The following is a 15,520-nucleotide window of genomic DNA, read 5'->3' as shown; positions in this document are numbered from 1 at the left end:
TATCTCATATTTGAATTTATCGCTGTTATACGAAATAATGTCTTTTGTGTTATGTTTAAGCCCATGAAATCATGTAAGGTATTTTTGGGAAAAGATTGGGAGGCATACTCCTACCACCTTCTGCATTTGGCTATGCTCATGTATGCATAGATAAATAAAAAGTTAAATAGTCTATCATTGAGACGAAACAATTCCTAATTGTTTTTATGTATTAACTGTAACTAATTCGCCGCCAACGACGTTTATTCTAGAGTTTTTTGAACGCCAATTCGCATGTCCGAAGGAGTCAAGGTTTTTCTAAATTACCTGTATTGTTTGGTGGGTATATTCCTCAGAACGGGAAGAAACAAAGTCCACTGCCTCTATGTAGTAAATATAAATGTATAAAATGTTCACAAAAATACCTTGTACATTAGCGTCGATGGTGCCTTGTAGCCTCATGGAGAACGGGTTGATATTTCGTGTTGGGTCGGCGGTGTATTGAGAAATGAGGCTGCGTAGCTCACGCTCCGTTGCTTCCATTGTTTCGCAGGCAAACTATAAGCCAAAATAATTTATAGGCTGACAAGTCAAGGCACAAAAAAATTTTAACTCATTATTTCTGCATGTTTGAACTACTTACTTCAACTGGAGGTATTTCTTCAACAGATCTAGAGACGACTTCAGACCACCGCAATATTCCAGGCAATGTGTTCTCTGTCACCAACGTAGTACGTTCAATCCAGAGACTCTGATAATACAATAAAAAGTTAAAACGCATATACCAAACAAGGATTCATAGATAGGGTCATTGACAGATTTGCAAGAGCTACCGAGAATTATTGATAAAACATCTTGTCATTGTCAAGCTATAAACATAGGATCATCATATTATTCCTCATACACATAACACTTGGGATAGTGATGTTAGCGAAAGCTCGGAAATGTGTGTTTACAGAAGCATTTGTGGTTGTATCTGTGATTTTGTATTTGTGGTTTTTGTGCGAACGGCACACCACTACATATGCAATTCTGAGTTCTCGCTAATATCACTATTTAACCATTCTTGAATATAGGCTTCTCTCAGTGCGGTCACATATTTTTATCATCTAGCCAAGGGGAATCTCACTGGGGTATAAATTTTCCCGCACGCGACCTTTACAAAAAAATATAAACGCAACGTACTTTGAACTCGTTGTCCTTGTCAATAGGTGGTTTATGTAATGGCCGATCGCATAGGAACGTGTTGACTTCGTTGCATGCGTAGAATCGCTTCACTTGCTCCGGTGTACCAGGCGGCCAGACTCGTCGGGATGGCACAGGTTTTACGTTACAGATTTGGATATCTAAAAATATGCGTTGTGTCTGCTTAAAGACCCAAAAGTGATTAGCAACGTGTCTCAGTACATATATTTCAGTTGCAATCTTATTGCAATATGTAACTGGGCTTGCTAATCGTAGTAGACATGGAAAATCCTCTTTCACGAGCGATCTGAGCTATGCTTAGCAATGAAATGAAATTGATATGTATGACATGACATTATGACAATTTTGCGCAGAAGCTACATTAGGATTATGCGCTAAGGCTTTGTTGGCATTGACCTACCAACAAATGGACATCAGGTCTAATACAAAAACCACGAAAAAAATGTCCGAGATTAACCTATACAAACGTTGTGACTTGTAACGAAATATAAAAAACTAAAACATTTAATTTAAATTGTAACGTAATGACGTTACAATTTAAACTGCAATGGCAGTACTGCCTAAATTTGCTTACAACAATTTAAGTGCCCAAAAACACCATATTCAGCTTCTACTAGAAACTTAACAAAATGCACCATATTTAGCTTTGACTGAAAATTACTTGAACACAAGAGTAATGAATGGCTTGTCTCGTAAATATTAATTAAATTTTTTATATATATTATTATTATGTCGAATTTTGTAGAAATTCACTTAAAGGTTTATACCTTAAAGAGTTGGACAGATATATACTTACAAATATTACTACAAATGTGAAAATAAGCGTGAACTATAAGAAATGTACCGATATTCGAACTAAACGTAAACGCAAATATCGTAATTCCGATTTATAACAAAACCGTTACGCTTTCGAGATAGCATAGACAAAATTAGCTTTTGTTTTGTAATCTTCGTAAAAACACATTGTAAAAATTCGAGCTAATGTTATTTCGCGCAAATGCATTTTGTGACTTCTGATATGTAATCTCAAGCCGTAAAACGAGTACAACAATATTTTGTTAGTTATTGCTAGCGTTTAATAAAATAATCATTTTAAAATTAGGATTAAAATCAAAGCAACTCTACAAATTCTTTGTTTAAATATTTCAATCGCTTGTGGTGCAACGCCTTACAGGTGCGGACACTTTTTAGCGCGAACCCGACGTCCATTTATTGGTAGGTCAATGTTTGTTGGTCATACAGTGGTTTTACCAACACTACACCGAGAATCATGCAGAAATTTCGAATTGGATTTCATTAAAATTCATTATTTCTTATACTACGGCTCCTGTGGCAATGACGCAGTAGATAAACTGGTCAGAAAAGGATCGGAGATAGACGTTGTAGGACCAGAATCCATGGTTTCCCTCCCCAGCTAATGGTCAAGAGCATACATAGGTGTGGTTTGTAGACAGGCTAGAAAAGCACTCAAGGCTAGTCTATCCCGAAAATATCTTACACTCAAAAGGTAAGAGCTACGCACTTGAAATCCCGCACTAATGGGTCATGGTCCTTATAATACATTTTCAATTGTATAGGTATTACGAACGGCCCTCTATGCAGAACGTGCATGGAGGAAGAAACGGGCGCACATTTCCTACTATAATACTCCGGCATGGTCAACAACGAAGTCTTCAGCAGATCCCGGGGATGCAGAGATGCTTGGAAGAGCTCGAGTGGCACGAGTAGAATCCTGTAGCCACCATACGCAAAATAGGCGCCCAGACGTCGATTTACTAAGACCAGACCTTTACATCATATCATATTTCATTTCGTGATTACTTACATTGTCCATCAGAGGCAATGATGGTGTCATCAGGAGGGGTGTTCCTCATAAGTATATGCGCCGAGCAATATTCCGATTGAAGTCGTTGCGTGAACGCGCCTATGCGTTCGTAGTCGTGTCCGCGATACACAAATTGCTTGTTCTGTGTAATATTGTGTACAGTGTCTTTATAAAAAATTAATCATATAACCAAGTAATAAATTATAAAATAACTACGCGGCTACCGAGATTACAACTTGTAACAACTATAATCTTTAGCAACTCTATCTACTCGTTCATCTGGTAACTGTGACTCACAAATCTTAAGAGATAGATTATTTATACAATTAAGTGTCACAGTAAAGTGTATGTACTCTAGTTTTTCATTAGTATGGAAAAATCACTGGTTTTCAGACAGCATCACTAATCGTTAATTGTCATTTGATCTCATAAATCGTGTCAATTTCGTAAATTGAATGCATTTGCGTTTTTTCACAAATCAGTGTAGTGAAACATTCAAAAACTTCTTACCCTGACGAACAAGGGGCATCCTTTCCCATAGAATCCGACTCTAAAGTACTCAGGCTCCGGCCACAGCTGTTCCAATATGGAATCTAGGAATGTCGCATGTGTACGAAGACAGTGAGCCAAACGCGCGTAATCGCACAACTTTACTTCGTATATTGTTGCTAATTCACGAAGCAGGGGAAGACCTTTTTCCCAACACTGAAACGTTATAAATATTCATATAGAATACCATTAAAAAATCAATATCTGTTGATGTAAAGAGAGTAAAAACAAAAGTAATCCTAAGGCTCAGAACCCAGTGAGCGGTTTTAACTGAAGGTGAAGGACAACTGCGGTGGCGTGAGTATTGAAATACTCACGCCACCGCAGGCTTGTGCGGTCACGTAGCTGCCGCGGTTGCGGAACGAACCGCGCGTTTCTTTGTGATCGATCGAGGTCGTCGCCGACGAACCGATGGAAAACCCGAGAAAAATCCGTCGTGAAATGTGCTGCGCTGAAAACCGCTCCGTGAATTCAGCCTTAAAAAGTACCTTCCCGCGATCAAAGTACTGCAACACTTGATTGTAAATAGCCTCTTTCCGTTTCCACTCTGGTGTTTCAGGGTGTTCTGGATCTACGCCTATTTGATCGCTGTCCCAACTTAATGTTTCTGCGTACAGCTGAAAAGATTAGGACATTAAAGTAAGAACTAAAACAAAGTTCGTAATGTTCACATACCAATTCACATTAATTTGTGATCAGTACTGTCGCAAAATATCAAAATTTAAACACACCAGTGCTTACACGAACATTAGTTAATTACTGATAGAAAATGAAACTATATTTTCGGATTTAAATCTCGTGTATTTGTTTCTTTTAACAAACCAACTTTCGGAGTATTAACAGGTCTCACAATCACAATATACGCGATCTAGATCTGAAAAATAGTTTCATTCCACTGTATAACAATCGCGAACATCTAAAAACTCGATATTTACCGATGCCAAGCCAATTAATTAAAAATTGTCAGCGTCATTATATCTTAAATGTATAATGTAAAAAAAGCTACAACTAATCTATAAGCTATACTCAGTCTTTAGTCCTTTATGTTTCAATGGCCCCTGAGATGTCTCTATCTACCGACCCGAGAGATAGGGTTGTCCGGAGAGACTACGGGCTCGACGGCAAGACCAGGGTACAGCGGGCGTCCGGGCCAAGTCCTCCGCCAGAGATACGTCTTTGCGAACCCGCACTTGGGTATGGACTCGCTGGGGTTTGTGGTTAGCTGCAGAGACGGACATGTTTGTCTGCCCCGGTTTGGCATGTTTCCGGAGCGTCTGTCTCATGCGCAGCTAACGCGTCTTAGTAGAGGTCGAAACTCGCGGGGCATGTGAGTTGCCCTTTAAGTTGGAGGCTTTGTCGCCGGACACTGCGACTGGCATCTCCGGCACTAGCCCGGAAAGCTAGTAGAGGATAAGTTAGATATCCTCCGGTCCCTCCAGCCGCTTAGGTTATTGGGAACTGGAGAGATGTTGTTTTTCGGCGTCGAGAAGTGAGCGTGGCTTACAGTTCCGCCACCAATGAGCAAATTTGGTAGTGGACTCAGACTCGACGGCTCAGCGGTAGCAACCGCTAGTTGTGCAATGCGCAACGGGAAGTGAACGTGCCTACAGCTCCGGTACCTATCTGGAAAATGAGGAGGGTACTGTACGTGTACCTGGGGCGGCTCACCCGAGACACTAGCCTCTCGAAGAACCGGATGAAGTCAAGTGACAAAGGTCTGTGAGAACCCTGTACACTGGCTGATCTGGGGTCAGAACCTCAGCTTGCAAGGTTCCTGTGCGCGCACAGGTTATAGTGTCCTTCTTATATGCTAATATTCTTATAAGGGTAGGTAGGGAGGGTCACAATAATCAAAACTAACGTAGAAAGATATGGTGCTTAGTCCCTGAGATGTTGTCATGTCATGTGTCTTACCCTTATAACGGTCCAAATAGGAAGGGACCGTCTTATAAAGAATCAACCGTTCATCATATACATCCGCCGTTTGTCACATTGTTATACTGTTAACACAATAGCTATACCAAATAGTATAGTTAACTCACCAAAAGCGTGCATCCCGCTTCAATGAAGTTATCCGAAGCTATGTGCAAGTCATGAAGTTTGTAAACGTAGCGAAGATACATCTCTTTGCGGTCGATCTCGTTTTTATAAAAGTTCTGTAGAAGAACAATAAAAAAGAATTAAAAATACGTTAACATGCTGTCGATACTTTTGTACTCTTAAATAGTAAACGTAAGCATAGACCATAGTATAATAAAACACATAGTGTAGCTCCATATACGTAGGCGTGCACGCCCGTTATACGTAGGGACGCACACGTTCGCGTTGTCTCGCGGCACACTCAAGGTGCACAGCGCGAGTCGCATGCGCCATTCATTCATAGATGCGCTAGGTGACTAAAATAATTTCTGTGTTAAATTAATATATTTTTTATTTACAAATGTATCGTTATGTATATACAAAGTAGCATTTCATACTCCCATGATTGAGATACTAATCCGCCATGCCAGTATATAAATATGTAGGTGATAAGGTAAAGAAGATTAATTGTCAAATAGCAATTTTTATTAGAGCATTTGAAAAAGAATGAAGCTCTTAATTAGGCATTTAAAATAAATCTTAAGGTCAATTATAATGTGTTAAATAAAAAAATAAACGATGATAGCACTTAATGTCCTTTACGGTTGAGTGATTTTAGCATTCTAAAGCAATGTTTGAAGAAACGTCTAAAGTTCAAAATATGTTCTTAAAGTCCTTCACCTCTCACCTACAGAAATATCAATATGTACTGCATTTAACAAACGTTTCTTCAATACAGCACCATAATACTGGTTCTGGTGCTGTATTGAAAAAAGTATGTGGTGCTATATTGATATTTCTGTAGGGCTAGCACGACAGGGCGCGACTTGCGCGAGAGCGACATACAGCGCGAGTTGCGAGATAAGCAGTATTTCGCGCTGTATGTTGTTCTCATTCAAGTCGCGCCCTGTCGTGCTAGTCCTACTGCGATACCTTCTACCTGTAGCTACAATTAAAACAATAGCATGGCAACCCGGTACGGTATGCTCCGAGCAAGGCGTGCTCCGAGATGCGCTGAACAGATGGGGTTTGGACTATTTATGTATACTATGCAGTGCATCTTTCACTGAAGTTGGAGATTTCACCTAAATTATTTCCATCAAATTTCACAACATGCGGAGACCGAATTTAATTTTCCACCCTCTATCTTTGAAAGAAATTGCATGTCAAAAGTAAAGAGCTGGACTCAGCGTCCAACAAAGGAATTTAGATGTCATATAAATATCAGTGTACTGGTTTACTAATAGGAATCATTAGCGCAGGTATTGTTTAGTGTCTCTCCCCAGACAAATGGCACACTTTTTGTCTGCCCTATGTGTCCGTACCCCTGCACACTAATATATGACAATGCTGTGTCAATCGCTAAGTACAGATCCTCTCAAATAAAAACTTTAGAGTTGACACGCTAAGAAGAAGAAGCAGGAATCATTTTACATCTCCCAGAGCTGGTAATAATCTTGGTTATATACGGGTAACAAGGGCTACTATCTTACCAAGAGATTGACAGTGGCCGCCATCCGTTTGTCTCTATGCTCGGCGCCTTGCATGACGGCACGGTAGTCGAGCAGCCGCTCGAGCAAACGCGTCACGCAACCGACGAACGCCGCCCCCGCCTCGCGCCACCCTTCCGTCGAAACTCGCTCCATTAGCCTGATAAATATTATTATATTACATAGGTATTTGTGTTGATACACGGGTATAGTTACTACAAGGCGGAAACTTAAGTGCGATTAATCTTTTCTAGTGAAAAAGTAAGGGTCATAAAATCTCCAAAACTAAATTAAAAATGAGCTTAGTCAAAATGTGACTAAGAGCGTTATTTGCTAAGTTACCGAAAACTTTTGTGCAAATAAGAATACGGAAACAACCGAATGAAACATTAAAAGTTCCAAAAACTCTTGTTGATGTAATACTACTCCACCAACTCAATTTATATTTTACCGCAAAAAACCGTTAGCCATTTTTATTATAAATCACCTATTATAAGTTAAAAAGCGATCTTATACATTTCATACAGTTTGATGCTTGTTAAATATTACATAATACGGAAATACAATTATGAGTGACAACACAGGACATAATAGCTAAGTTAGTGCTTTTTTGGAAGTTAGGATATCATTCATAAGTACAGTTTTATTTTAGTATTATTATTATGTAATTTGTACAAGTTCTTGATTATTTGCTAGATACGAATGTCTGAAATACTTAATAAATAATAAATAAACGTGTAGAAAATATGGTTAATTTCTATTTTGTAAATCTTAACGATAAATAGTGTTACATATGTATCTATATTTAATTGGGTGTTTCTTTTTAATAGGACTACGTAAAGAATGTATGTAGAAGGTTATGGTGTTTAGCAGGTAATTAAAATAGCAACACTTAACATTCATGAGTTTGTTTACAAACTTTCGTATCGCGACGAGCATCTTAAAATATACAACTACTTTAAAAGCTATGGTATTTTACGTGTAGAATAAGTTAACCTATGTAATGAAGTGAATTAGTATCTTTGAGTGGTAATTAGTGTTGGGTTTAAATGTCGCCAAGGCATCTTTCTAACGGGAAAATAAATTTTTGTTAGTGTTTTTGTTTTTTCAAAAAGTTAAAGCTTCGGCTTTACCAAGGAAAATTTTCACTAATAGATAGTATTACAGTTAGCCTCAGTTCGTTGCAATTTCATTTGATGTTCGGAACTCTTATTATTACCCATATATCAAGAGCTCTTATTATTGTATGGATTTTAAGACTTTCGTGGTTATTCACTAAATGATTATCACCAATATCAGGTTTCTTACCACGGCGTGACTTCTTTTTATATTCCCGGAAAAATAAAAAGAAGTCACACCGTGGTAAGAAATTATTACCCATATATCAAGAGTAATTATGTTATTCAAGTGTGACTACCAGATATCTTTACTCGCAGTGTAATACATGTTGCACTAATGAAAGGGTAACATTTGAATGAAAGTTGAAAACTTTTAAACATTTACGATAATTACGAATGATAGATCGCGATAAATAAGAAGTTACTTACACAGAACTCAAGTGCTCCCTGAATAGCGTGAACAGTGAAATTGAGATTAGTAATAGAATGGAAATACAGGAAAATAACAAAAATATGAGAACCCAAGCATAGGAGTGCTATTGTTTACACATAGTTCTAGGAATCTTGTGTGGTAGAGTACATAAAACCGCTGGTATCTTTATCACCTTTTATTAAGATAGGAGATGGCACGCCAATGTGACGGGATGGTGTAGTCGGCGTAACTACACCACGTAAATAGAATCCGACCACACACTAACGATACTTTTTGTTATAGTTCCTTTTCAGTATTAGATCGGAAGTGCCTCCAACTCATGCGCTGTGAATTCGTAAATATACAGCACTTACACAGTGTCAAAGAGCCGTCTATAATGGTCATCAGCCTTATTATCTGCCACGAGCGAGTCCAGCTTATCAACCAACGCGGCTTCGGTTCTTCTTGCGGAACCCGTGGCGGCTCTTTCACAAGCCATTAGAGAGACAAGAGCGCCGAGGGCCACGCGTCTTAGCTCTCCGACTAGAGTTATTTCTAGGAGTGCTCCTACTGCGCCAGGTACTAGGTGGAGTTGTGCTGGACCTTTTAAATAATTAAAAAATACATATTTGTTTAAGCGTGGCAACGTAGTACTAGCTGTATATTTTCCACACATACGTCGCCTTAGAGTGAAAACCTCGCATACGCGTTTTCACATCGTTCGTTTTTACTCATTTTTATTGGAGAAAACTTATAAACTTCTTGCTCAAATATATCATTAAAGCAATATAGTATCTGAAAGAGGTATAATTTAATTAATTAAAATGCTAACTACAAACATTATTGCGTTTACCGCATTTTTATTCTTCTTTTATTTTATTTCTTCGCCCTGAAAAATTTCATAGATATCACATACAAGGTTTTCACTCTAAGACGACGGTGTACAGGGCGTAATCGTGTGCCTAGGCGATTATTCCGTAAATATAAGAGAAATCAAAAACCTTTAAACTGATATCGAAACTACCTTATCTAATGAATAAATAGACATCAACAACTTTTAAAAAATAAAACTAGGAACATCCAAAACTTTAACGTTAAACGATCCCAAACATTTAATATGACATACGTAGAGAGGCTTTAGTTTCGAACAACTGCTAACTGCTTTGAATACAATATTTTATACTTATTTAGAAATAAATATCCCTGTTTTTATTCAATTAGCAGATACTTTTAATATTTTATTTATGGCAGTTTGCGTTACCTGTAAACTTATTGTTTGTTTATTGCCTTTGTTTGCGAGCATTTAACGTTAAAAGAAGGATGGCGACATATCGTGTATTTTGTGACCCAGTGTTTTTGACGACGTGTATTAAAGAGACCTATCAATACTTGTGATTTATCAGAATATCAAAATAGAAATCATTATCAACGCATCAAAAAAGCTAATTGAGTACAGCCTGTAGAATCTGGGATTGTAAAGTTGATATAGGTTATAAATTATTAAATAAAGTTATATATTATAACATTGTCCTGTATTTAGCTTCAGATGTTTGTTCATAGTAGCAGAAAACAACAAATTTTTTAGTTTGTTTCTAAAAATAACAAAGAACTTGCTGAATATTCCTAAATCTGCCAAACTCTGCCACACTTAATACAACAAATTAATAAAAATTAAATCTGCCCAAATGGCAGAAATCTGCCACAAATGGTTACACTGTTCTCAATCTCAAAGTGACATTGACATTGGCAAGAGGCAAAACATCTTGTTAAAATGTTTCTTTGCTAACTTTCGTATCTCTATTTAAATATTGTCTGAACATTTGTATCACATTGTGTTTTATTTTTTACTTTATGTCATTATTGTTTAATTGATTTTTTGGTTAGGTATTTTAATATAATATATATATTAATAGCTCTAATGTTTTGTGTGTACTACAAAATAAAAGATACTTCAGGTAGGTAAACATTCAATCATGTTTAAATTGAAACGTACGTACAAGAACGTTACCTAATCTATGGTCGATCTTGCATCTATTTTAAAATACATTACTTCTTTATTTCCGACTTTCAAAATATACAAAAATATATTGAGAACTAGGCATAAACTAAAACGTAAAATTATACTAGCGAAGTTCATGAACAGTACTTCGTTGATTTTGGGTCAGCTTTCGCCATCCTTCTTTTGGTCATTTCTCATTTTACTTAAAAAAAGTTCGTCGTCGTCGTTGTTTGATGTCATTTTACTCATTTAGTAACGTACTTTTGATATCAGTGTCAAGGTTTTTGATATCTCTTATATTTACGGAATATTACCTGGGCATACTAAACTATTCCACCCTGAATATACATAATTGTACACAACAGAATGAAAGCACTTTTAGAGCTGCCTCAAGTTTGTGTAATGTGGTATGTTTACAGGTGCATTATAAAACATAAAAGCATTAATACACTAAAATATGCGCAATATGTTTTACGTCTGTCCCACCAGTATACTACGCAAAACAGGAGTAAAAACTAACCGAGTCTACTCCATACTGCTAGAACTTGCAAGCCAGCGTTGACGCGCATGCGCGGTCTGTCCGGGCCACGTCCCGACCAGCGCTCAGGCTGCAATGCACTTGACGTCACTAGGGCGACGCCTAGTTCTATGTAGCCGGACCATAACTAGAAGAAAATATTTCGGCTATTGATTAGGTTATCAAAGTACAGTGAGCGAAGTTTTCTTGGCATCGTCCATCCCTCAACCGATATTCATGAAATTTTAAACTAGCATAAAAAATTCAATTTTTGTAAGTCGTGACGTATATATCGCCCACAAATATGCAGAACTGTAAAAAATATAAAATAAGAAAAATAAGTGGGACTACTGTGCTTCGGCAGGGAGTAGACATTCCGTCGCATCGCAGTGTTTCGATTACTGTCATTTACACGGCACTATTATACTCTCGTTCAAGTGTTTAAAAGCACTGAATGGCCTAATATTTTAGTAGCAGTAGAGCTACTTGTGAATGAGTTCGTCCATGGAAGTACTGCCACCTTCCTATGTCTGCCGCCAAGCAGTACAGTACATTACTGTGTTCCGGTTTTGAAGGTTAAGGTTGCTGGTGAAATTGCAGGCACATGGAATTTGTCAACTTGTGTATCAAGGGGACAGGCGCAGTGGCCTTAGATCTTTGCGATTTAAAGCTTCGCGTAGCAAATTCAAATTCAATTCAAAATAATCTTTATTTCATAGGTAAGCATTATTACACTCGAAATCATCACAATATTAAACTCTACCGCTCATTCGTAAGGCAGATTCCCCTGAGAAGAATGAGCAAGAAACTCTAGGGGTTGCTCTTTGTAAATAACATTTACAATATTTTTTTTTTATTTGAAACATCAGAGATCGAGACTACCTCCATGAGCTAAACGGGTTACTACCACGGATTTTTGTCATCCAAGTACGCAGAAGTTGTATAATAACCTTTGGTATAAAGTTTTTGTTTCACTATAGTTTTAAACCTCGTGAAAGGCAAATTTTGTATATCAACCGGAATCTTGTTATAGAAGCGTATACATTGCCCCTTAAATGATTTTTTGACTTTGTGAAGACGACTTTGTGAAGACGACTATCAAGAAAAGCTAGTTTATTTCTATTCCTCGTATTAAGCACAAGTTCAGAGCATGATCATGGACTAGTGGTGGGATTGTGTGTTGACTACTGCTTTTTTATGTTATTTGTTCATTTTTTAAAGTAATTACTGACCCCTGCAAACTTGTCTTTCCCAATAACCTGTTTCAAAAAACGTAAAATTATGTGAACTGTTAAATATTTACTTACTTGAGAATCGAACTGAGGTGGCTCCTCACCCATAAACCTCTCAAGTAATGGTTTCGCCAAATCTTGTAGTGCAGATAACAGCACTTTGCAACTCTGTACGCGCAATACCATCCAGTCTGAAGGGAATACCTGCAAACGAAAGTTATTTACTCTTCAAAATTCAAGTCTTAAAGATTATGCTTATTTTACAGGTACTTGTACCCAACTGTCAATAGTCTTACAAAGTCAAGTATTGAGCCCTGTTCCTTTACCAGGAGTTTATAATCACTTTCGTTGCTAGCGCCCGTGTAAAATGTTTATATGTAAAATGTTACTTCTTGTGACCACTAGATGCCGTTGTACAATTTGCCATTTAAAATTGTCAAATACTATAAGCGATCGCTTGCGGCAATTGTCAAAGTAAGCTCATGGCACAGTAAGCGGCACTGTTCTTTAAAAATCTAACAGGCGCAGAGGGCAATCATGGTTCGGCAACGTTGAAGAATATAACTGCCGCCGTGGCTGAACGGTTACCATGCTGAACTGCCACAGAGAGGTCCCGGGTTCGATTCCCAGGCCCGGGGAAATATTTGTATGACCTACATTTATTTATCTCGTGAGTTTGGGTGCAATTTGTGGTTGTCTAACGTGTGTGTCCATGGCACCCGCGGTACAGGATCTTCCTAGTGCGGGACTATGAGTGTGTATTATTATTATTATATATTATAAAGCGAAGCGAATGAAGAGCGACACAATGGTATTTTGTCTTAGTTCGTTCGTTCGTTCATTCATTAAGTGAGAACATAAAACCCGATCTTCAACTGACCTTCTGGTGTGATTATTATTTCTTGTTGAATATGAGAAATTATTGTTTTTATATTTTCATTTAATATCACCTCACAATTATATAAAATGTTGCAACTTATATGCCGTTCAATAAGATGTCGGAATACAATAAAAACTTACATCCTGTTCAATAAGATGTCGGAATACAAGGAAAGCGCGCATCAAAAAGTCTTTGAGCGGCTTGCGATCGTGCGGGTGGGGTGCAAGGTGACTCCACAGGCGCTGATAGTGCTCCGGTTTAAGTAGCTCCATGGCGCCGAGAAGACACGCTACCATCGAACCCTGGAGAGCATACAATTAGTGTGATATCGAGAAAATATAATTTCACGAAGTTCAGGAAATGGTATGTGCGGCATATTTCTTACGATGACTGAAACTTCAGTCTTCGCCCTCCGTTTAGCCAATTGCCTTTTGATTTTAGTTTCGTGGTTAGCGATTTCTTCCCACGGAATTAAACACTCTTACATTGCGGCCATATTGAAAAAAAACATGGCACGCAACATGTAGCTTCATAAATTTCATAAATTATATATTGAAACTGGGTGTTGATAATAAAAATTAGTTTACTTACCAATACCGGTGAATTGCCTCCAATAAGATGCAAGACAGTCTCAACCAACACATCTAATGTATTTAAACACAATACATCTACATCCGGGTCTATTTGATCCGGATCACTCGGTTCTTGTGGATCTTCTTTTTTCCACAATAGAATGACAAGTTCACCGAGCATTTCTGCGCATTGTGTGAGCTCCTCGCGACGCGCTAGGTGATGACAAGCAGTTGTCAGCACTATGTTGCGTGCTTCTGTAAGTTCAAAACAGTTTTATTTAGCTATGTTTACATTGTATGGCTCATTCAATGCTTCGCAACGACTAAATTCAAGTGGAATTTACCAGGGTCATATCCCAAAGGTCCCTTCAGTATCTCCTGGGCTGCAGCCAATCGCGCTTTTGCCAATGCAGGAGGTGCGTTGGCGGCTGGCGCGTCCAGCATGGCAGCAGTGACTCTCGCGGCCTCCACTGGCCCTAATGCTGTAGCTACCTCTTTTGCTACGCTCGGCCACGACTCCATTAATGCTACCTGAAAGTGTTCGAGTCAATTACACACACAAAATAATGATTGTCAGAATATTATAAGACGACATATAAGTAACTAATATTGATTTTGTGAAGAGACAAATGACAAAATTAATATTATTTTGAAATTCCTCTAACACAGCATGTATACTTAAATGATATATATAATATATCGTATATAACCTGAGCAGGTGCCAAATGTTCTCTATGTGGATGTTGAGCCAAAACTTTTAAGGCATTCAATGCCGTTCGCACATCTCTCCTGAAGCTATCTTCGTACTGTCCACCTGTGGCGCGAGCGAACAATTGCCGCGAGCGAACCGCGAGGCGGAATACGGCACCAAGTGAGCGGAGGCATTTACGAATGGGCTCTTGCCCTTCAGCTCCGGCTGCCCACTCGGCACAGTGCTGCACCGACGACAGGAGACCCCTGACAAAATCCAAGATGAAATAAAGCAAACATTTAAGATCACCAAATATTGAGTACACATGTGAATGTATCAGGCCCTGTACTCTCGTTCTCCGTCCGAAATAATTACTGTCAAATAAATAGTACTCGACGAAATTAAAAAGACGCATGATCCGAGTGAGGCTTCACACTTGATATTGTTTTTTAATTAGGTCGAGTATTATTTATTTGGCAGTAATTATTTCGGACGTATGTCGGACGGAGAATGAGAGTAGCCCCCTTGTTTCGAAATTGTGAGGTGTACTAGAATAAGATGGTACTAAATGAAAGAAAAATCGAACGAGTTTTCACCATGAATTGTGTTAAGTCACCGTCCGTAGTACCTATTTTCAACTTGAAAGTAACTATTTTGTTGCAATAACGTCAAGGAAACCGTTTTGATCTCAAACGCACGAAAGAAACGTTGTTAATGATGTTTATCACAAAACGAGTGACGAAGTAATTGCATCCGAGTTTATAAACGATTTGAAAGCGAGTCTCAAATCTTACAGGTTAGTAGGAGTGAATAGACTTGATCCTACATTGGTGTAAATGCTACCTCCATGTGTTAAAAATAGAAAACATCCGATTTTGCTGACGAACAAAAGATGGTATAGTCTATTCCAATAGAATTGAGAGTGGACGTAAACAAACAATTCTATTGGAATACACTATAGTGTATCACAA

General features: G+C 38.2%; 1 protein-coding gene across 1 annotated transcript in view; it reads right to left on the bottom strand.

Moving 5' to 3' along the window:
* LOC113236697 (dedicator of cytokinesis protein 3) overlaps window positions 1-15,520 on the bottom strand; it is a 77,889-nt gene that overhangs the window by 5,627 nt on the left and 56,742 nt on the right. Inside the window, exons 14-28 of the mRNA XM_026472857.1 lie at window positions 14,569-14,815; window positions 14,203-14,389; window positions 13,878-14,113; window positions 13,427-13,588; window positions 12,482-12,610; window positions 11,178-11,322; window positions 9,033-9,261; window positions 7,132-7,288; window positions 5,602-5,715; window positions 4,048-4,176; window positions 3,521-3,715; window positions 3,011-3,152; window positions 1,165-1,325; window positions 623-730; window positions 302-537 (exon numbers count right to left, since the gene is read on the bottom strand). Coding sequence (XP_026328642.1) covers window positions 302-537; window positions 623-730; window positions 1,165-1,325; window positions 3,011-3,152; window positions 3,521-3,715; window positions 4,048-4,176; window positions 5,602-5,715; window positions 7,132-7,288; window positions 9,033-9,261; window positions 11,178-11,322; window positions 12,482-12,610; window positions 13,427-13,588; window positions 13,878-14,113; window positions 14,203-14,389; window positions 14,569-14,815 — 2,577 coding nt within the window. The remainder of the gene's footprint in view (window positions 1-301; window positions 538-622; window positions 731-1,164; window positions 1,326-3,010; window positions 3,153-3,520; window positions 3,716-4,047; window positions 4,177-5,601; window positions 5,716-7,131; window positions 7,289-9,032; window positions 9,262-11,177; window positions 11,323-12,481; window positions 12,611-13,426; window positions 13,589-13,877; window positions 14,114-14,202; window positions 14,390-14,568; window positions 14,816-15,520) is intronic.

Source organism: Hyposmocoma kahamanoa, unplaced genomic scaffold, assembly GCF_003589595.1.
Source record: "Hyposmocoma kahamanoa isolate Upper Pololo Valley unplaced genomic scaffold, ASM358959v1 92, whole genome shotgun sequence".
NCBI classification, from domain to species: domain Eukaryota; kingdom Metazoa; phylum Arthropoda; class Insecta; order Lepidoptera; family Cosmopterigidae; genus Hyposmocoma; species Hyposmocoma kahamanoa.
The sequence above is the reverse complement of the archived record's forward strand: the minus strand, read 5'-3'. Positions and strand labels throughout refer to the sequence as shown.